The sequence below is a fragment of the Apis dorsata genome, unplaced genomic scaffold (assembly GCF_000469605.1).
Source record: "Apis dorsata unplaced genomic scaffold, Apis dorsata 1.3 scaffold_272, whole genome shotgun sequence".
NCBI classification, from domain to species: Eukaryota; Metazoa; Arthropoda; class Insecta; order Hymenoptera; family Apidae; genus Apis; species Apis dorsata.
In genome coordinates, this window is record NW_006263550.1 from 313,434 (window position 1) to 335,507 (window position 22,074).

At 32.4% G+C, this 22,074-nt stretch overlaps 1 protein-coding gene and 1 long non-coding RNA gene across 7 annotated transcripts in view; one reads left to right on the forward strand and one right to left on the reverse strand.

Moving 5' to 3' along the window:
- LOC102681738 (nephrin) overlaps positions 1-22,074 on the forward strand; it is a 164,932-nt gene that overhangs the window by 141,243 nt on the left and 1,615 nt on the right. For 2 of the 6 annotated variants that reach the window (XM_031511005.1, XM_031511001.1), the window contains exons 4-17: positions 5,769-5,957; positions 13,241-13,420; positions 14,045-14,335; positions 14,568-14,867; positions 15,321-15,457; positions 15,880-16,033; positions 16,400-16,702; positions 17,077-17,352; positions 17,688-17,978; positions 18,059-18,237; positions 18,491-18,911; positions 20,244-20,402; positions 20,905-21,032; positions 21,744-21,930. In XM_031511005.1, the coding sequence (XP_031366865.1) occupies positions 13,339-13,420; positions 14,045-14,335; positions 14,568-14,867; positions 15,321-15,457; positions 15,880-16,033; positions 16,400-16,702; positions 17,077-17,352; positions 17,688-17,978; positions 18,059-18,237; positions 18,491-18,911; positions 20,244-20,402; positions 20,905-21,032; positions 21,744-21,930 (2,908 nt within the window). In that variant the 5' untranslated portion in view covers positions 5,769-5,957; positions 13,241-13,338. Of the gene's footprint in view, positions 1-5,768; positions 5,958-13,240; positions 13,421-14,044; positions 14,336-14,567; positions 14,868-15,320; positions 15,458-15,879; positions 16,034-16,399; positions 16,703-17,076; positions 17,353-17,687; positions 17,979-18,058; positions 18,238-18,490; positions 18,912-20,037; positions 20,403-20,904; positions 21,081-21,743; positions 21,931-22,074 lie in introns of those variants that run through there. The other 4 variants (XM_031511002.1, XM_031511004.1, XM_031511003.1 and 1 more) reach the window with 4 other exon arrangements.
- On the reverse strand, positions 19,640-21,011 carry LOC116185774. Its single transcript, XR_004150683.1, has 2 exons — positions 20,873-21,011; positions 19,640-20,450 (listed from the first exon to the last, which is right to left on the reverse strand). It is a non-coding gene; the product is annotated as an uncharacterized LOC116185774 (long non-coding RNA).

Consider the following 22,074-nt stretch of genomic DNA (forward strand, 5'->3'; position numbering starts at 1 on the left):
TCCGGGGAAAAAGAATGCGAATTGCTTCATCCGCGTTGCATCTGACAGGGGCCAATCCGTGATGCATCGGGGGTTTTTTTTTCTCATTGGAATCAGTTTGTATTTTCTTCTTGAATTTTTGTTTTTATTAGACGATGGATTATTTTTATTCCTTCCTTCTTTTCTTTTTCTTTTTCTTTTTTATCGTCTTTTTCTGCGCGATTGTTTCGGTTTGAAGGAACGGAAGGGGATTGAATCGAGGATTAGACAATCGATGAACAGATTGTTTCGTTGTTGCTGAACGTGAAATATCGGTTTAAGAAAGAAGATTTGTAAAATTGTTTAAAAAATTTCATTCGTTGAAAGTTTTATAGAATAAGTGTTCAAATATTTATTTCCAGTTGCACACTTAGGGGTGAAGAAAACGAAATGGGAAAACGAGCTATCCTTTTTTTTTTTTTATAAACAGTTTGATAGGATAATAAATTTCGAGTAAAATGGTTTAAGTGATTAAATTTCAGAGAACCGAGGGAAACAGTTGCTATTCGAATATTCGATTACGGAAAAATAGTGGCCGGAGCTGCAATTTCCGACGTTTCAATCTACTTCTACATTTACGTTATTTGATCGGTGTATCGATGGTACTCTTTCTCGTTTGAAATACACGTTTTCTGTCAGTGCGCGGTGAACAACCCCGTGGATTGCGCTAATTTTTCGTATCTCTACGATTTCACATTGTAATTTTGAGCAAATTTTTTGGAACCGTTTAAATTTCACGAAAAATTTATTCAAATTATAGTTCAATATTGCGTTGAACGAATTTAATTCGCGCATACATTACATATATTATTTTAAAAATCGAGTTTTTATGCATCTCAATATAAATTAAATAATTGATTGAATCACGTTCATTAAACGTATGTTTTTCATTAAAATAATATATATTATTAACAAAGATTTAATGAAACAATAATACAAAATAATTCTATAAATGCTTGATCCCATAAATTACACTTTCTTCAAAAATTTATATTCAATGTAAAATTGATCCAACTGATCTGTTAAGAGGAAAGAAGAATCTTGGTAAGGTAAGAAATAATAAACGTAAAATATTATTCTATAATTCTTGATTGCATAGATTACATTTTTGTCCAAAATAGGGACAAAATTTATTACTCGATCTAATAATATCTTCACGAATAACTGTACCCTTATATCCGTTAAGAGTTGAAGAAAAACTTCGCTCTCTACGAAGCAAGAAATAACGGGATACAGACGGAAGAAGCTAACAATGATATAATACGTTACGAAGGAAGGGGTACAGGGGTGAGATTAGCGAGAAGGTTGAGAAAAGAAGCGGCCGTTTAAGTGGCGACAACGGATACGGAGAATGGAAAACACGGTCTCCGTTTAATGCTGTTATCATGGTGGACAACGAAAGGAAATATGGCTGCTATTATTCGCTGAATACTTTTACCTTGCCGCGTATTTCTCCGTTCCTTCTCTTCAGGATGCACCATCACTTGGCATAGAGGGAACATCCTTCCACCATTGCTTTTTATTCGTAGGAATTGTCGAGTATTTTAAAAGCGTAAATTATAGAAATCGAGAAGTTTGGTCTGTAAAAAAGTAATCTTTATTTTTCCTCGCACTAAATGGATGTTTCTTGCAGATATGAATGCACGTTCACACATCATTTAAATGCTTATAAATATATGTAACACAATAAGAATATAAATATATGTATAAGTTGTTTATATCTCAATAAAAATCACGTAGACACTTCTAGTATTAATGATAGAATTTCAAGATATGGAGAAACGAAAATTGTGTCATTATAATAAGATAATAATATTATTAATAAAATATTATTACATTATATTTAAATTGTTAAAATATATATACACAAATTATAATGTGGATTTAAACATAATAAGCTTATGTTTAAAGTTATCAAATAACTTATGGAGTGTATATCGTCGGACCTGGTTGTTATCGATGGCCAGGATTTGGGGTTCCTCCGTCCAGAAATTAGGACTGTAATACGATAAATTTTCACGAGCGAGCGGACCAACGGTTGAAAAAGCGTAACCTCGTTTGTCCACCGGAAGTTTCGCCAGACGAGAGGAACCAGTGATAAATTCTGTAATTGAAGAAGGTTACTTACCCCGCCACTCGTCGTTCACCCCCTGTGGATGAGAGAAAGTGAACGAGCGTCGAAGAAAGAAGATGGAAATGTTGGATGATTTTTCACGTTGATGAAAATATTCGGGGAATGTATTGACGTATATGGAATTCATGAAAACATAGCCAATTTTGTTAATTTTATATTTTTTTTATTTATTAATTTATGGTTTATTTGCGAAAGATTTTCAGAATAATTTTTATATTTTTTTTATTAGTAAATCATAATTTGTTCAATTTTTTTTTAAAAAAATTTGTCTCAAGTTTGATAAATGTAAATTGTAATTTATCTGACTTTCAAAAAAAATTTTGATGTCCTTTGTTTAACAGATATAATTTATGATTTATTTAACTTTCGAGGAAATATCTTTTCATATATTTTATACATTTTTTAAAAGATAAATTTATTTTTTACGATTTGGATTCTTACAATTCTTAAGTAAAATATCGTTCTTCTCTACAAATGTTCGAAAAATATTGTAATATGTATATAAAATCAAGTGCAGAGAAGAGGCAGGAAATTATGAAATTTAATAATGCAATCCAATTACCATTTCTGCAATAACTCCGATCTATGAGAACTAATGTCCATATTTTACATATGGACAGAGAAATTTTACATATAGTTAGAAATTTATATTGCAAAGTTTAATCTCGTTTATAACATAAAAATGATTCCAAGTAATTAACAATTATCTTTATAATTATGTGAACGTATTATATCGATCAACCATTAATTATTTATCACCAATCTAAAAACTTCCTCGTTATAATTAGATTTTGCGTTTTTGTTAATTAAAAAAAAAGGAGAGAAGCAAATAAATAATATAAAATCCCTTATCTTTTATCGATTTCTGTATCTAAATTACAGGATGCAGAATTTTATATAAAACTTTTGAACCTCAATTTCGTTTTTCTTTTATGTTAATCTACATCACCTTGTTACCCCTTGTTTTATTTTTTCATTCAACTAATTTGTTATTTTGACAGCTAAAAATTAAAACTTTTTTCCAATTTTTCAACATCATTAGTGTTTCCATTTCAATTTTTTACAAAATATTCTCCACCTCTCTCCACCTTCATACGTATATCACGAAACAAGAATTTATCATAAATGGATCTCTATCCTCTTTTTACTGCAAGATCCTCTATTCTGAACACTATAGAGTTTGAACGCTATAGATATGGAAAAATTCCAGCCAAGGGGAATAAATTTCAAACTCTCTTAACGAACTTGTAAAAGAAACGAACTTTCGTGCAAAAATGGATGATAATTCTCCCCTTCCTGTGTGAAAATTCAAAAGTTATATCGGTTAATTTCCTACTGGCTAACGCGATACGTGCCAGAGAGGCGAAAGTACGTGCATGAAGAATTCCGCGAAGAGTAACCGTCGAATCAAGAGCTACTTCCAGCTCGTCAGTGCGTATTAGAGGTTGTGGTTGATCGCAAACGCATTTTCCAATGTGAAAACACCACTATTCTAGATGGAAACTCTTCCTCGAAGCCGGTGAACCGATCGAAAGCACGTTGCATCAGACCAAATGAAGTGGCAAATAACCGTTATGTCGAAGTTTCCTGATCAATGCGTTTGTATTTCCTTTTCCTCTTTCCTATTTTACCCATTCCTATCATCTCTTCCTCTCTTTCTGCTCGTCTCGTTTTGACCTTTCGGACCATTTCTAAAGCGAAACGTTCAGACGAAGGGAACGTTCCCTTATTTTTTATGAAACGATCCTCTTCCACTCCATGCTGTTCATCGATCTTTCATTCCTATCCCTAACCGAGGTTTATGAGAAGAAAAATCGAAGTTTTGAAAAAGAGAGGCAATGATAGATAAAAGAAGAGGCAATTGAATATTTAATATTGTTGAAATAAGTTGCGCAAGAAGTGGAGGGATGAAATGAAACTTTCGAAATTTAAAAATTCTGAAAATATGAATTTCTCTAAAATTTTCTCGCAAAATATTTATAAGCAAGATCAATATCTTTATCAAATCACGCTTCTCAATATATGTTAAAGAAATTTACAAAGAAAAAAATTATTACGAAATATTATTCGTTTTTGGGGAACTTTAATAATAAAAGTTTCGTTTCGTTCGAAATACGACCGTGATTTCTCGAAAGAAGTTAGGATTATAATTTTTCTTCGCTTCCATCCGGTGTTGAGAAAAACGAAATAGAGTGAAACTAATTTTCGTTCGGTCGAAGGAAACCGGCCGTTTATATTTAGTTTAAACGCTATCCGCGAGCGTATCTGGAACAAGGTATTAATAATGCAAAACGAGGAAAAAGACGTCGTACGTTTACCCGTTTACTGGCACGATTCTATCGATTACCGGATGAATCGATAAAAGGAAAATTGTGTTTACTCCGCGCGTAATGCGAAGAACGTTTTGTTCTTTTGTACTTACACATACGATTATTGGTTATTGCATTGAGAAAAGCTTCACGAGTATTATATTTTATTATTTAGGAAATTTCGAAGTATTCTATTTTCAACTCGTCATTTAAATTTAAAGAGAAATGTCTTCTTTGCTGTTTAATTATTCGTGATGGAGAATTGATCGTTACATCCTTTACTTATTCGTGACAGTTTAGATTAAGTTTTGAAACGGTTGTTCCATTCTAAATTTGTCACCGTGAGATGGAATGTCACTTGTCGAAATGTTTCAAAGAAATAATTGATCTAAATTAAATCATTAAGTTATTAATTATACGCAAATTAAATTAAATCTTGAGATATCTATTCCGAGTTCACTATTCGAATAATAACCATTCTTCTTGAAAAATGGATTTTTATTTGGAATGAAAATGTTTTTCAAATTGTTTTTCTCGTGATTAAAATGGAAGAATTAATTATTCCTAATTTTTGCAGTAATATTCGTAATCTAATTAAATTTTGTTTATTATTTCATTATGTAGACGAATAATTTTAAGATTAAATGATGAATATATTATCGTGATATTGTAAATAACCGTGTCATATATTTTCGTTATAATAGCAACTTCCAAAGACCACATTGACGTTAGTTAACTGAGCGCTTCGAGCATGTGAAAAGTGGTTTTCTAGGTACGCGTCTGGCTTGTACTTTCCCGTATGTTTGTTCCAGCATAGAATCCTTCGTAAAAAAAAAAAGCGAGCTTAAGCGTGGAGAAGTTACTTTTTAGCTGAAACTTTTGAAGAACAATTTTTTGTGAAGTTTTTATATAACCGTTCCGTTTCTTTATAACAAAAATATCTTCTGTGAAAGTAGAATAGTTGTTTTTATTCAACTTGACAAGAGCAATATTTCTCATTTCGCTTAGCTGAATCCATTTATAAAAAAAAAAAAAAAATGGGATGGTATCTCAATTCTTATATTCAAGAATTATAATAAAAATAATATTATTATTTAAAAATTACGGTCTGCTAATTTCTTCTATCATTAATCCTTCTTTAAATTTCATTTTTCAATTCCATCTATGGGAATTTAAATAAAGAGAAATCAATACGTTATATTGGACATGTAACAATTTGCAATGAAGTTCTACATACATATATGTATAACATTTTAAATATTAAATATAATTTTTACTGACAATATCTTTTATCTTTTCTGTTGCAGCGCCGCCGCAGAAAGTGGAGATCAGCAATCATCCGAACAAGAAGAAGATCGAGGTGAAGGTTGGGGAATCTCGTCGTTTGGAATGTGTGGTACGATCTGCGAAACCTGCAGCCACGATTACATGGTATCGTGGAAACATTCAGATCAAAGGAGGTGAAACGTCGATTACACCTATTTCCATCGAGGGTGGTGAGTGAATTCATGGTTTATTCTATCTTTTAATTGTTAAAATTTCCTTGAAATTATTTTGGAATAAGAATTTTTAAGAAATATTTCGTTAAAGGATTCGATAAGAAATGTATATGTTGATCAACAGATTTTGATTTATATTAAAACAACACGAAAGAAATAGATTGTGTCTTGAAATTCGACAAAATAGATTGGAAATAATTGACAGAATCCTGACAATCGGAACAGTGAACGAGACGAATGAGTTTTCTTGCTGAAATTAAGTTCAACACTTAACTGTACAATCTTCACGAGCTATGATTAATCTTTGTTTACTTGGATTTACGTGAATTATCAGTTAAATTTTCACTTTCTCTTATTAATCAAATTGAAGATTTTTCCTTTAAAAAATAATATACCATTCTTTCGTTTCAGCATCGTTTCGATGAATATTTATTATCAGATGCTTCTCTATGGATAAAATTAAAACAGTAATCGTTAATTAATTAACATAAATGAACTTCAATATTTGGTCGTATCGCATATTGCAAAATCCATGAATAAAATTTTAAATATTATTATAAATAATTAAGATATCGTAAACAGTTTCTTCCATAACGAAATTGAGATCTGGGAAAATGTTATAGAAACATTTATAATAGAATTCTCAATATATCTTTACAATTTAATATTAAATTACGTTGAAATAACATTTACAATAACATTATCATTTAAAAGGGATTTCCAATTTTGTTTGGATTTGTTTCTAAAGAATTTTTTAAAATTTTAGATGAACGCAATCGTACTTTTAATCTTCCAAAAAACAACGCAAATGAATTTGACGTATCTCCTTTTCCTCAGAGGTAACATCAATTCTCATTAACTCGGATCAATTCCTCCCACCTAATACACACATTCCAAGACCTATCCCAAACCCTTCATCCCTTTCACGCAACCGAGGTACAAATTCCTCCGGTATTAATCCCCCACCGAGTCAATCGATCGTTGCACAAAAGCGCCGCTTAAAGTGGATTCCCCTGTGTCGATTTGCCCGGATCCATCCCCCTTAATCCATTTTTACCGACAATTAAGGCCGACGAACGTAGACGTTGCGTCTAGCTTCGACAAGAACCTGCCAACGAGAATTCCTCTACTCGACTCGGTGGATAAAAAAGGAAAACAAAAGGGGAACGAAACAAAAGGAAAATCGAAGAAAAAGGGGATTCTCCTTGGCTCCTCGTTCCTCGATGGGGGAGAAGAAAGGAAGGAGCGATTCTCAAACGGCGAAATCGCCTTCTGCCAGGCGTTATATCGATCCTCTCTCTGAACAAGGGAGGCGTATAGACCCCCGAATAAAAAGGAGAAACAACGTCGAACAGACGTCGAGGCCGGAGGAGGGAAAAGGTTACAAAAGATGAGTGGAGAAACGATAGGCGTGACACGAGGGAAAGGAGGCCATAATGGTTCGACGAGCAAAGATCTTCTCCGCCTGTTATCCCTCCTTTCTTCCACTATTTTACGTAATAATTAAATGAATATGAAACAGAGGGACGTGGTGTATAACGTTGGTCTCGTTATCTTTATTTAAATTTCGCGAACTGTGTCGTTCTCGTGATTTAATCAATCCTAAAGTTGTCCTGTTTATAAATCGGCCGGGTAAATACGAGAGATGTCGGGAAACGAGAATGAGAATCGAATGGAATGAGTATCGGTATTGGGAGAAGTAGTTTGGGTTGAAGTTCGATTATTATTGATCGGGAATAGAGAGTGATAAGGAATCGGCGAACCGTTTGATGAAATCCTCTTGTTGTGTTCTACGTGGATTTACGAATTGGATAGTATGCGTTGAATTGGGATATTTTAAGTGAAATTAGTTAAGAGTGATTTTTGCAAATATTTATTGGTTTATTCTATAGCTAATATGATGGTTTAAAATGAAAGAAAAATATCTAAACAAACTCAAACGATTTAAATTCTTACTTCTTTATCAACTCGATAAGATTATCAAGTCTCTTTTAAATCGAAAGAAGAAATCTTATCTATTTATTTCACAATATTCACCACACAAATTTTCATTCACTATTTTCTCAAAAAAAAATGAAAAGATAAGAAAAAAGAATGACCAAAAAACGTAAATATATACGTGAGAGCTAAAGAATTTTGCGTCACAGAATCCATGTAAAAACGATGTAAGTACAATCTAGATAAAAAGGATGGGGGGAAAAAATAGAAATTTTACGAAATTTTCATCGCAAGCAATCTCACAGCTAAGAGGAAGTGACCGTGTTTCGCGTATTTTTACGTTTGCAACAAATACCAGGTGGAACGAGGATCCGGAACAAAAGGTTATACGAAATTCAGGTCGCGAACCAGCTTTGAAAAGCGGCGCTTAAAACTTCCCTTCGACTTTTCTCGGACATTTTTTGTAAAAGTGGCCACTCGCTTTGCCGGATACGTCAAAGAACATGTCCTGAAGACCGTGTCATCGTTCTATGCCATCCCCTACTTGTTACGTCTTTTCTAAGGAATCAAAACCGTTTTTTGAACGAACAACTTAGATCCCCTTCTTCGAAACTCCCAAATTGTACGCATAAAAATTTTCCCACTTCCTACACCATCTCTTCACTTTCCTCTTCTCCAAAATCGAGAGACTTTGAGACATATTTCGCGGCTGATTTTTTTATGAATTTAAAGGAAATTTGTGCTTCCATCAAGGGAAAATTGATATCCTCTTGTTCAGATTAGTCAAGTTCTTGAGTTTAAGTTTGTGTTTCGTACGAGTCTAATTACTTGTCTTGTAGTCTGTTTGAGTTCGGGTGACCTGACTTTGAGTGATTAATGGAAAATGGATATATGTGAGGAGGAGGAGCCAGTTGCTAAAGTGTATGCAATAACGAGAGTAACAAATTGTTCGAAGTTTTAAAAAAATATTGATTAGATAGAGGATAGAGAAGCGGAATTGTTATTAAATAGAATTACGTAGATTTATTATTTAGAAAAATTAGTTTAGTAGCAACAAGGATATCTATCTTTAATTGTGTAACTAATAACATAGTAAATAATGAATTTTCTGGCAATATAGTTCGAAAATTTAACAAACAGAAAATTACTTTTATGTTCTTGATGAACATTATGTGGGATATTTTTTCATTTTTCCACTTTTCCAAAGATACACAAGTTGAAATGCTAAATCCCGAGCAAAATTTTTGTTTAAATGTTCTTTAAATGTTCACAATTTGTGCCAAGATCGTCCGCAATTAATTGCAAATTGGAGAGAAAGGATCGAGCGTGGATCGATGTAAGAATCAAGTACCCGATCCTCAATTCTTCGCTTAACATAAACCCGATCTCTCACGAGGGCGCGCGACAAGCTAAGAAAGATCCACAGCCATAATCGTGTCCCCAAAGCCCCAAAGACAAATTCCGACGTGTAATCGTTCAAATTACGACATTGTTCCAGAGGCCACATTTATCTGGTGGATCGTCTGGAACGTTGGCGTAAAAAGTACCGGAACTTCCTCTTCGCCTCTTCCTTGGCGCAGTTCAAATCATTTTTCCGGGGAGGGTTATTTTAATATTTAAACGAGGCCACGCTATATTCTTCTACCTAGTGTTTTTTGAAAGCACACCAGAGGATAACTTAATAGAGTGTCTTAGTTGCTCCATTATATCCTTTCCAACAATGCACTTCCATTCATCTCTCTCTCTCTCCCTCCCTCCCTCTCTTCTTCTCTTTCTCTCTCTCCCCTTTTAGATCGATCTCCCTTGTACATTCCTCCCCTCCTCCCTTCCACGATCCCATATTCCCGTTCTTTTCGTGCTGCTCCAACATAGTTAACGTTTCATGATCCCCAGGGTCGTAACTATGGTTTGCAGTACTTGTTCCACCAGCTTGAAAGTTTTATCTACAGCCGTACAGGCTGCGTGAAGATTTTTCGTTCGTAATTCGCCTGGCTGGAACGATAAAGGCCACTCCACTGGTCCATGACGACGATATTAATTGCAATTGCTTCTCTCTCGTCGTTTAATCCCTCCCCTTCTTCCCTCTTTCGCTTCGTTTAACGTCGTTTCTCGACGACGAATCAATCGTTCGAAAAATAAAAAATAAAAAAGAGAAAAAAGAAAAGAATGCGTTTTCCCTTTGATCAGTTTTAATCAGTGACAAGATTAGTGATAATAACAGGAGAAAAGAGGATGAGAGAGGAAAGAGAGGGAAGAATGAATGTACGAGAAGAAAATGCACGTTCTTATTTATTAACTACTTTGATTCTAGGAAACGTAGTTCGAACGCGATCTTGAAAGAGATTTATTAATATCATTTCGAGTCCTTTTTTATTCTTTTCTCTTTTTCGTTTTTTGTTCTTTTTTTAGTACTTACAGTAAATGTAATGTTTCATCTTTGACATTCCATCTGATTTCTTTTCGTTCTTTCATCTTTAAAATTTTTGTATTTTGAGTGTATTATATTCGAGAGACTAGTCTCGCTAATTTATTTACAAGAGGAATCATTTGTTACACTCTTTAACCGGAGGAAAAATTATTTCCCCCTCCAGTTAGGATGAAAATAATTTTCATTTAGAACAAAAGGAAATTGGCCGTTGACTGTGAAAATACTGTCGCGACTGGGAAATTGAAGTTCCTTGAAAAAATTAAAAATCAACACGATAGAATAGAAAATGGAAAATCCTCTCGTTTCGTGTACCTTCGGTTGATCGAACAAAATTTTCTGTCCACGGTCAGATTTCTTCTTAAAATCCTGAAAATAATTCCCGCACGTATCTCGTTTCGAATTTATATTTAATATATGAAAGATAAAGATGAATTTATTAAGAAAAATCCTTAAATTAGTAATTTTCTTAATTACAAGTCGAATTTTAAAATGGATTAAAAAAATTTTACATTCTTATATAAACGAATAATAAAATTAATGAAATATCGTTTTATTAAATTAGATCAAAACTTCTCGATTTTAATTTCACCGGAAAATTCGAATGCGTTTCTCGCCCGAACTCGAGAAACATTCTCGTTGCCTCTGTTCAGTCAGTCGGATTTCATACTTTGAGACAAAATTTCGGTGGTTTACGACTAAGTCTCCGAGTTAGTCTACTTCTAATTGCACCCATGCAAGTTCTTCCTGTCGTTTGCACATGTTCCACCACCGTCGTGAGTTACGTATTTCTAAATCGATACGCGCTTTTCATTGATCGCATTCCTATTACCTTTGCTCCTTTCACTAAATCAGTGGTAGCTTCAGCTATCTAACTTTATTAACAATTATAATTAATGATACTGGTGGAATTAAAATTGCAATATCGCTGAGAAATGTTTTAATTAAAATTATATTTTACGACAATTCTGTGTTAAAAATTTTAAATGCAATTTTTTTCTTTACATAAATGTTTTGTAATGAACGGTTAGATAATTCGTGAAAGTATCTCGAAAAGAAAGGGAACTTTTATTTATTTAATAATATCAATAGGATTTTAATTGAAGATTTGAAATTTCAATGTTAATAAATAAAGTACATTTTTAAGTTCTTCGAAATTAGTCGTATAATTAACATCAAAAACAGGTTGCAAGACAATCATTTAATTAATATTGAAAATAGTCGACGATAATTTTCATATTTCTGTACGTCGTCGAGGACAGATATCAATTAACCAAACACGGATATCATTAAATTTAATTAATATCGGACAGTCGACTTGGAGAGTGAAAATGCTTAGTAAAATTATTAATCAACATTCCGAAACGAATGTTTCAAAATCTTTAATACATATCGTAAAATTCAGAATCCAATTTTTCCAATTTTTTCGTATATAATTTTTCTAAATCCTAATATTCGAATAAATAGAAATAAGAACGTACTCTTATTTATTGTGGCGATTGATTATATTTGCGATAAATAAATTTCACGATAAATTAACAAATAAAATCCAAACAAAGATCATTTCGAGGTACCAGGCAAATTTGCATAAAGCCACGTTGAGCATGATATAATCGAAATTCACACTGTTTCGATTAAATCTTAAATTATATGCGCTATTTTAACAATTCGAGTTGATCCGAATTTTTACAAGTATCGATTAAAAATGAAAATAAAATAAAAACAGAAATTTAAATAAATAAGATAAAAATTGACGATGAATAATTTATAGAATAACTTGTCCCGGGTGGAATTAAAGGTGAAACATCAAGAACAAAATCGTATTTCATAGTGGCACTCTCGCGTGTTACACTTAATAGCATCGAAAATGGTGTCGTTGTGGAAGGCTTCTGAAAACTAATAGGTATCGTTGTTTCGGATAAAAGCCTGTCCGATCTTATTTCATTATTTTTATATATAATGATTTAACAATATTTCGAAAATAATCGAAAATAATCAATAATGTGAGTAAATATCGTTGAAACATAGTGTCAAAAGTTTGAAAAATTTTAGAGAAAAGTTAATTTTTGTATTGTTAAAAAATCATTGGAAATTTGTAATTTTTTAAAGTTAAACTGGCAAAAAAATTTCAGAATTCAGTACAGAATATAGCACTGTTAAAAATTTACTTCTTATAAAAATATTTTATAGAAAATTTTATTTACGATTAATAATAATAAATATCTTCGTTGTGAACAAATTATTCTTCTTTTTCTGCGTGTTTCATTTAAATAACATTACTATATTATCAAAAAAATTTTTATCATGAGGATAATTTATATTGAATCTTAAGGGAAAGATCCTATGGGGAAGAAGACTTCAAAGTGCATGATCCTATAGAAATAAATTTAATTTAAAGTTTTTTTAATCCATGGACTATCTTTGGAGTAAGCTTTAAGAGGATCTACTTAGTTTTATGGGAACATGTGTATGTACATTTTTATAAAAGATGGATGAGAGTTCGCATTCGGACAAGATAAAAAGGGAACATGAGAAAATCGACCCAGGAGACGTTAAATTACACAAGTCACGAAAAAGACGGTCCTTTTATTTGATAACTTTTCTCTCTTTTTTTATTGAACATATAACATGCACATGTACATTGGTTATACCTTAAAAAATATTTCATCATATTATTTTCATAAAATGACGAATAAATTTAAAAAGATATGATGTAATTTAATAATTCAGAATCAAAATTGTTTAAAATATTTATTTATAAAAATTTATATTCTAATCTATATTCTAAGTTTATTTTTATTAACAAAATATTAAAAATTTGAATGATATCAAGAGTTTTTATTATTAATTTTAAGAAAATATATATTTTTAGCATTTTAGAATATTATCTAATATTATGGTTTATCATTTGTTTTAGACAAAGAAGTACAAAAGCCAGGTGAGAACAAGAAGGAATTGCTCAAATACGACACCCACGGTTCCATCGTCATTGTTCCTACTGCTGATGACAACGACATGGATTATACTTGCGAAGCTAATCATCCTGCATTACCCTACAGTATGCCTTTAAGAGCAACCATCAAACTTTCTGTTTTCTGTGAGTACAATTTTCTAAAGTCATATATTAACATTAACATTAATAAGAAGAAAATCCATCGTATATCTAAATAAAAAAAAATAGAAAAATAAAGAATATTAAAGATTGATTCTAAAGATTATAGATTATTTAAAAAAAATTACAAATCTCGCCCAAATATTGCGAGAATTTTAATTCCTCCAATTATAATTTCTAAGTTCAAAATAAGATACTAAATTAAACCAACTTCAATTAATAATACTGATCAAGAAACTTCAGAAGATGTTACGTCAAATTAGTTAATGACCAATCGTCTAAATTATATCGATCATTACCGGTTTATTGAGTATTTATCTGATTCATTAATTACTGAAATTATAACGAAATTATCCTCGTGATAATTACAATTATTTCTACCTACGCGTGATACTCAATCAGCGCTATAAAAAACAGAGGAAGAATCCATCGAACGATTGCGATACGACCTGACATGTTAATTTTACACATCGCTATCCCTTCTTCGCCTCTTCCGGTTTGAAACTTTTATTGAGAAACTTTTTCCATTACTAAAACAACGAGAACAGATCCCCATTCTTTGTACGCCTCTTTTGCCTCGAAACTTGCATGATCGAATCATTTTTCCAGATCCACCCACCATGCCGTATATCGAAGGTTATACCGAGGGTGAGACCGTGAAACGTGGACAACAATTGGATCTGACCTGCCGATCTCGCGGAGGGAATCCACCCCCCCAAATATTCTGGTACAAGAACAACGAAAGGATCTCATCACCCTACAGGAACGAGGGCCATTTCTCTGAGAACGTGTTGTCCATTACTGCGAAAGCGCAGGATAATAACGCGAGATACAGATGCGAGGTATTCAATATCATGAGCGTGGAACCTTTAAAAGTGCACGTGGATCTGACTGTACTTTGTAAGTATTTTCCCTTGGATATTTTTATCTCGTAATACAAAAATTACAAAATTTTCTTTTTTAAATATTTAATTAAAATATAAATTACTTTGTTATTAATTTTTTCAACAATTATTCGTTTTTTCAACAATATCGTAATCATTCTCCGTTGTTACGTCATTTCCACACGTTTCACAACCAGGAAAAGAACTTCGATTCACTAATCAAACGAACTACAATTATTTTTCCCCAGTCGCGCCATCCGGAGTGACGATCACCGGGCCAACAGAAGCGAAGGCCGACGAACAAGTGGTGATCACCTGCACCACGGAGAACTCGAATCCTCCCGCGGATATCAAGTGGACAGTGGACGGTCACAATTTCGAGAGCAACGCCTCTAGAACCGAGCCAGCCCCCGAAGGTGGTTGGATCACCACGTCCAACGTGACGTTCAACATAAATCGTACCAGTCGCAGTATAGTCGTGATATGCGACGCGTCTAACGTGAAACTGACGGAGAACGTCGTCAGAACCCACACCATAACCGTGATTTGTGAGTAACACGCAATTTTGATGGGATGGGTAATTAAACGAACGAACGAAATGTAAACATAATCTGGAAGAGTGATGTGGACTTTGGCGATGAGATTAATATATATACGAAATTAATCCCCAAGACTTAATCCTGTCTTGTCAGTTTATCCGAGATCTACGAATCTGTATCGAGCATGAAATATTCGAACACGAATCTTGAATATATCTATAAATGTAATACGAACTTATTGGACAGAATTAATTTCATCGGTTCACAGAATCTATAGTTTCGTGTACAAAGTTTCTCTGTTCAACTCGAATCGCGTAGAATATTATCCTGATACATCTTCTGCGATGATTTTGTCGGATAATTTGAGTGTCTTGTAATGTCTTGTAAGATACTATGATATTGTATCTTGTCCAGTAGATTGTATCTATTATACGACGCTAGTTTATATTTGTTTTGCGACAGATCCACCGTCGAAACTTAGTATCACCGGCTACGAGGAAGGAACGACGATTGACGCAGGAACGATACTGAGATTGTTATGCACTGCAACTTCCGGAAATCCACTTGCCACGTTGAGTTGGTACAAGAATGATAGAAAGGTGAATATGATCCTTGATTATTATTGATTTATAATAGTATTTATAAAGAATGATATATTTTATTATTGATATATTTTATGTTTTTGCTCTTGTAATATATATTTTTTCTGTTATATATAACAGAAATAATGCTTACTTGAAATTATCAAAATTGTTTGTGAAATTTCTGTAGCATAAAATTAAAATAAAAAGTGATTATATAAAATTAATTTTCAAAAATATAATTGAAAAGAATGAATTTCAATTATAATCATTTATTATAAATATTTAACATTAAGATATCAATTTTTTTTTAATGAAAATAAAGATAATGATTTTTCTTGATTAATTTAATAATTTCAATCCTCTTCTTTTTAAATCTTTTTAAATCTTAACTAATTAATTTTTTATATAATTATTTATCCATACATCTTTTGTTTTAGGTACCAGGAACCACGAGAACGCGAGACCATGCGGTTTCAAGCGAGTTAACGATACTCATAAATGCATCTGACAATAATGCGCGCATACGATGCGAGGCAGCGAATTCCGCGACACAAATTCCCCTGCTCAAAGTGCTCGTCCTGAAAGTTAACTGTAAGATCTACAGTAAAATATATAATATCTTATATTTTACGTAGAAACATGTTAAAAAAAATTACGTAGAAACATGTTTAAAAAACTCCTCAAACTTTTCATTTTCTCCAGTATATTTCAATTTCCAAAATGAACTTCGAAAGATCATTCTACCCTCTAAAATTCTTTAAACTCTATCTCGAAATCGAAATTACCTCCAGGCAATCGCATTTATTCTTAACAATTTGTATCCCTATCTTTTAATACATAAATGAAGCCTCTACTATTTTTGCTCCCAATCTTTGAATAAATTTATCTCGTCTCGAAAAGCTTTGTGACAATTATTTCCGAACAATTAACCTGAAATTACCATTGTTTTTGCCATAGTTCCGCCTGATAAAGTCAAGATCACTCGCGAGCCGCAGAATTTACACGCAGGCCAAGAGGGTCATATCATTTGCGAATCGAGCAGCAGTAATCCGGCGGCGGAGATGTCGTGGTGGAAGGGTGGGATCCCGGTGCAAGGTACCAAAAATGGCACTAAGCCTGGCTTACATGGGGGATTTCTATCGTTCGTCGAACTGTCGTTGGATGTAACGGAAGAAATGAATGGAGAAGTGTACACGTGTCAAGCGAGAAACAATCAAATGGATAGGTCTATTCACGACGCCACTACGCTCGACGTATTGTGTAAGTATCATAAAAATGTGTCAAAATTGAATCGGTGAATTGATTGAACTTAAATGAAAATTATATTAACAGATTCTTATTTTCTAAAATTCAATTAAGTGTATAGTTTAATAAAAAATTTAATTCCTTTAAATATCTCTATATAATCTGCATATCATAATAAATTTCATTATGTTGAAGCATCTTCTTTGAGATCAATCATCAGAATAATCAAATCTCATAAAATAAAATCTTTGTAATTGATTTAGATTTAAATTTTAATTTTTAATTAAATCAAAATTGATCTCCTTAAATCCTTATTATTAATATATATTATATATATTCAATAATTAGAGAAAGCATGATTCAAAAGAAAAATGAATTTTTTGTTACAGATAAGCCAATATTCTCCTCAATCGAGCCTTACGAGTTAATTGGAATGGAAAGCGAACCTTTCGTAATTTCCGTTTCAGCTATGGGAAATCCTAACGAGATAAGTTACACGTGGACTAGAGATGGTTTACCTCTGGTCAGTAATAACAGAAGAATATCTGTTCGTGCTTCTACATTAAATATCACTAAATTGGATCGTCATGATGCCGGAACTTATATTTGTGAAGCCACTAATGAAGAAGGCACGACATTTTATCAATTGAACTTAACTGTTCAATGTAAGCACAAATATGAAATTTTTCATATTTCAATATTTTTAGAATTTTAAATTGTTAAATTTCCATATCACTCTACTTTTATATTTTTGAATTTTAATTCTACATTTCCATATTTCAAAATTTTTAAATTGCTAAATTTTCATATCACTCTCATTTCAATCTACTATATCTGTATTTTAAATCATTAAAGTTTCATTTTATTTCATTTTTAAATTATTAATTTCATATCCTCAATTTTTAAAGTTATATGAAAAAGAAAATTTAAGAATTCGATCAATTGAATTTCAACGTCATAGAAATTCTTAATTTTCTCACGTGTATCGCATATTTTTCAGATTCAGCAAAGATTAAACGCACCTCAACTTCGGGAATAGTATATTCTCCCGGAATCGAAGCGAAATTGTTCTGCGAAGTGGACGGTAGTCCCATAGGAGACGAATATGTCACGTGGCAGAAAGTTGGCTCAAACTCGGAACTCTCTGGCCGATATTCCACCTCTTTCATCAACAAAACTTCTTATCTGCACATCGAGAACCCTGATCAAGAAGATGTTGGAGAATATCAATGCAAAGTTAACAATGGAATCGGCAATGTCACTTCTGAACCTATTCTTTTCATCACAAATTGTATGTGCTTCTTTATATTCATATAAATTATATATGTTTTAAATATCTGCATCTTTTTTTAAAATAATATTTTGATGTAGTCAAACCACAAATGATGAATACACCGTTGACGAGAAGAGCAGCAGCAAACAAAGGAGCAAACGTTCAATTGTTATGCAAAGCAAGAGGCTCGCCTTTACCTCGATTCTCTTGGACATTTAATGGAAAAACATTGCTTCCTAATGTCACAGAACATAAATACGGAATTACGCACACTGATGTAAGCTTTCAATATATTCTTCAATTATTCTTTACAAGATTTAAATTCGTTTCCAATTAATTTCTTAAACAAACTTTAAAAAAAAAATAAGTAGCAATAAATTACTTTGTATTATGCAAATATTTTAAATGCAAAAAATCTTAAAATTAAAAGATTGCTACATAAATAAAATTATGAGGAAATCCCGAAACTTATTTATCCTGAAAATTCATCTGTACAATCTTAATAAATGATTCTGCAACTTTTTTTGCAGTTAAGCGAATTAATTTCCAATTCGACGCTGACTATTTTCCGTGTGACATCGCACGATTACGGGAAATACGAGTGTCGTGCAACGAATAAAATGGGTCAGTCGACGGATATGATACATCTAGATGTGACATCGCCGCCGGACAAACCTAGCGATCTTGAGGTGTTCAACGTCACCCATGATTCTGTCACACTGGTGTGGAAAAGAGGATTCGATGGTGGTTTGCCAACCTCGTATCAGATACGTTGGAGGCAGGCTCTCGATTACGAGCATCGATACCACTATCTGGATGTATCGGCAGGAGAATATAAAACCACGATAACAGGATTGTCCCTTGGGACATACTATGTGTTCAGCGTGAAAGCTATCAATGAGAAAGGAGACAGTGGCTTTCTACCTGACTTGGTTAAAGTTCAAACACTTCGTAAGTCTTTTTTTTTTTTTCTTTAATTATTTTTTTAATTATTCCAACGCTGTTTGCCATAGTAGTTGCTTTGTTAGGTAAAACCAATTTTAAATTTTGGATTATTCTAACCAGGCTAAATTGTGAAACCGTTTGCTAGAATATTAAAAACGGTTTTTGTTGACTAACAATTAGATTAATATTTTATATTTATTATTTTTTTTTTTATTTAGAAATAAGTTCTATAATTGGATACGTATGTATTTAGTTTTATTTAGTAGAGTATAATAATGGTAAAGTTCGATGAGAAGATGTAGCTTGGTTCGAGGGAAATAGTAAGAATAGGGCGCAGCTATGTAATTTCATATTTAATATGTGTAGTCAGCTTTGAGTAATGAAATATTATCATTTCATTTAAATGTATATTTGCAATTGTTCTCTAGGAAAATAGAGAATAAATTTAATTGGTGAAGGAAATATAATGTTGTAATTTGCTTGCTTTATTAATCATCTTTCAGGAAACCCACATTCAAAATAAATATTCCATGTTTAAATCTCATTATACTAATTATATTTCCTCTTCCAAATCAAATTTTCCATTAAAAACAATTGCTTATATACCTTTAAATTATTATCCCCATAAAATAAACAAAAAACATAGCTTATATAACAAAAAATATCCACATTTTTGCATTAAATCAACATCATGTTCAACATCTCGTTTGTCTGCTTCATCATCGCATTTGATCTTTTTTTTTTTTTGCTGAAACAAAGAAGAAAAAAAAGAATACACGAAATATCTAAAGCTTAAAGCTTAATCGCATCGAATATACAATGCAACGAGTAAAGTAGCATTTATTCACATCGCATCTAATGAGAAATATCGATCATCATAATTGCCAGTATTTAACCGATTGGCATTCCGTGACGTAAATTGATTAATAGTCGTTATGCCTGTAACGATGAAGTCTCGAACGAAGAATTACCATTGCTGATGGACTTAGGCGTGCTAATTAAACACCGCGGACACGGCGGCAATAGTTTAATAATAGATCGATCCGAATCGCTAAAATTGTAACTAACCATTGTGGACTGTTGTCATTGCATGAATAACAATTCGGTGATGGGGCGTTGGCTTGGCTTACAGGGGAGGCACCACCTACCGACGTGACATCCAGCGAGATTAATTCTTCCTACATCATCGTCATTATCATCACTGTTTCCGCCTCTGTTTGCCTACTCATTGCTGCGCCCATAGTCTTTGCTACATTAAAATCGAAAAAGAAGGCCCAACGTTCCGGTAAATATAATCAATCAGCCCTATATCGTCTTTTTTCTGCTTTTATCCTGCAGGGCCGAATAACGCTGAGAACCTGCCGGACGTTCTCTTGGAAAAGGGGGATTTTACAATGAATTATATCTATACGTTTGCAGCAACTTCCCTCATCTTTTTTATCATTAATATCTTCATCATCGTGTTGTGGTACATTATGAGAAAGCGAAATAAATCTCGTAAGTTAATTTACGTACAATGAATTTTGATCCGGTTTGCTTCGTCATCTGAAAAAAAAAAAAAAAATATTATATATAACATTATAATTTTATGTATGTATATATATTTTAATTTTAATCTGGTGATTGTATATATTCAATTTTACTTGTAAAACTAAAAGTATTATGCAGTTACTTTCAACATGTACACTATTGTTAATTTTCACAAATTTTTTATCATATTTTATTTCAACAAATATATATATTGTTTGCAAAGTATTTCGATAAAAGAGATATTATGTTTGAATTTTGTACAAATTTGTTCATTATTAATATATGAATATTATTTCGATTCTAAGTGAAATTTGATACAAAAATAAAAAATTTAAATTTAAGAAAAAATTAATGACAGTCACTGGATTAATTAACATTTTAATTTCATTTTTAAAATGTTAATACAACAAGCAAAAAACGTGAAAGTCTTTTTGCACATTTCATAATATATGTTTCTATCTTTGCGCAGGAATAAACAAATCGCAAACAGCAGATATGTATGCACCATCAACCGTGAATGGAGACACCATGACCGGCGAATTAAGTTCGGTATCGGATGAGAAGAGCGACGTTAACTTCGACACTAATGATTACGTGGTCAGTGCGATCAGTCAGTATGTTCTTAGTAACAAGTAATGCCGGAGGGTAGGTTTGAGTTCTATTAACACATTTCTGTTCCATTTTGCTTCCGTTTTGGGCCCCTTTTGCTTGTGTTTTCGGTTCTTCTTGATAGAAATAGTTTTTCGAATTTTTAAATCTTCTCCCTTCTTCGGCATTTTGTTAAATTAGAATTCTTTTCTTTACTGTTTCTTTTTTTTTTCTTTTCTTTTTTTTTTCAATTTAATTACTATATTATAGTTTTTTCTCCGTTTCATAATGAAAAAACCCTTATTTAGAAGCTTTACTAAATAGTATATTCTTCTTACTGCGAATTCTACCAATAATATTTCGATTTTTAAGCAAATTTTAACTTCGTTTCTTCCAGTACTCTTAAATATAAACAAGTTACGGGGTGGATGTTTAGAGGTAGTTTCCATGCACGTAAAACACACCGAGAAACTCTCGTAATGTATCAGAATGATGAAGTTAATGTCGATACAGCGACGCGAAGTATATCACTTTAATGCATGCAAAACTGGTAACGTACTTGCGTACAATTCATACTGATACGCTACGAAATTATAGAATTACTCGAGTAATGATTCATTTTATTGCGTTTAGTCAATAATAAATTCATAGACAAATTGCAGGTTTTCCCCCATCCTGCGTTAATTTAACGATATATTTTCTCTCTATGTAACATAATAGGACGAGGGACGAAAGACCGCAGCTAGCACGTATTTGATAGATCAAACTATGCAAGATTTTGGAAAAGGGAATATGGAAATGCAGGTACATCATCAAGGAACACTTGGTCGCCGTGGCAACCACATTCAACCACCGATGAGTATGGATTCACCGCCACAGCGAACGACAGCCAGTGGAACACTTTCTGGTATATTACTCAAATTTCAGAGGATATTATATTTTATAATATAGTAATGACTTTCATATATATATATATTTAAAAGAGTTCTTTTAGGATGTTAATTCTTCGATTATAACTATATAAATATTTATAATTTAACGCAATTTCCAT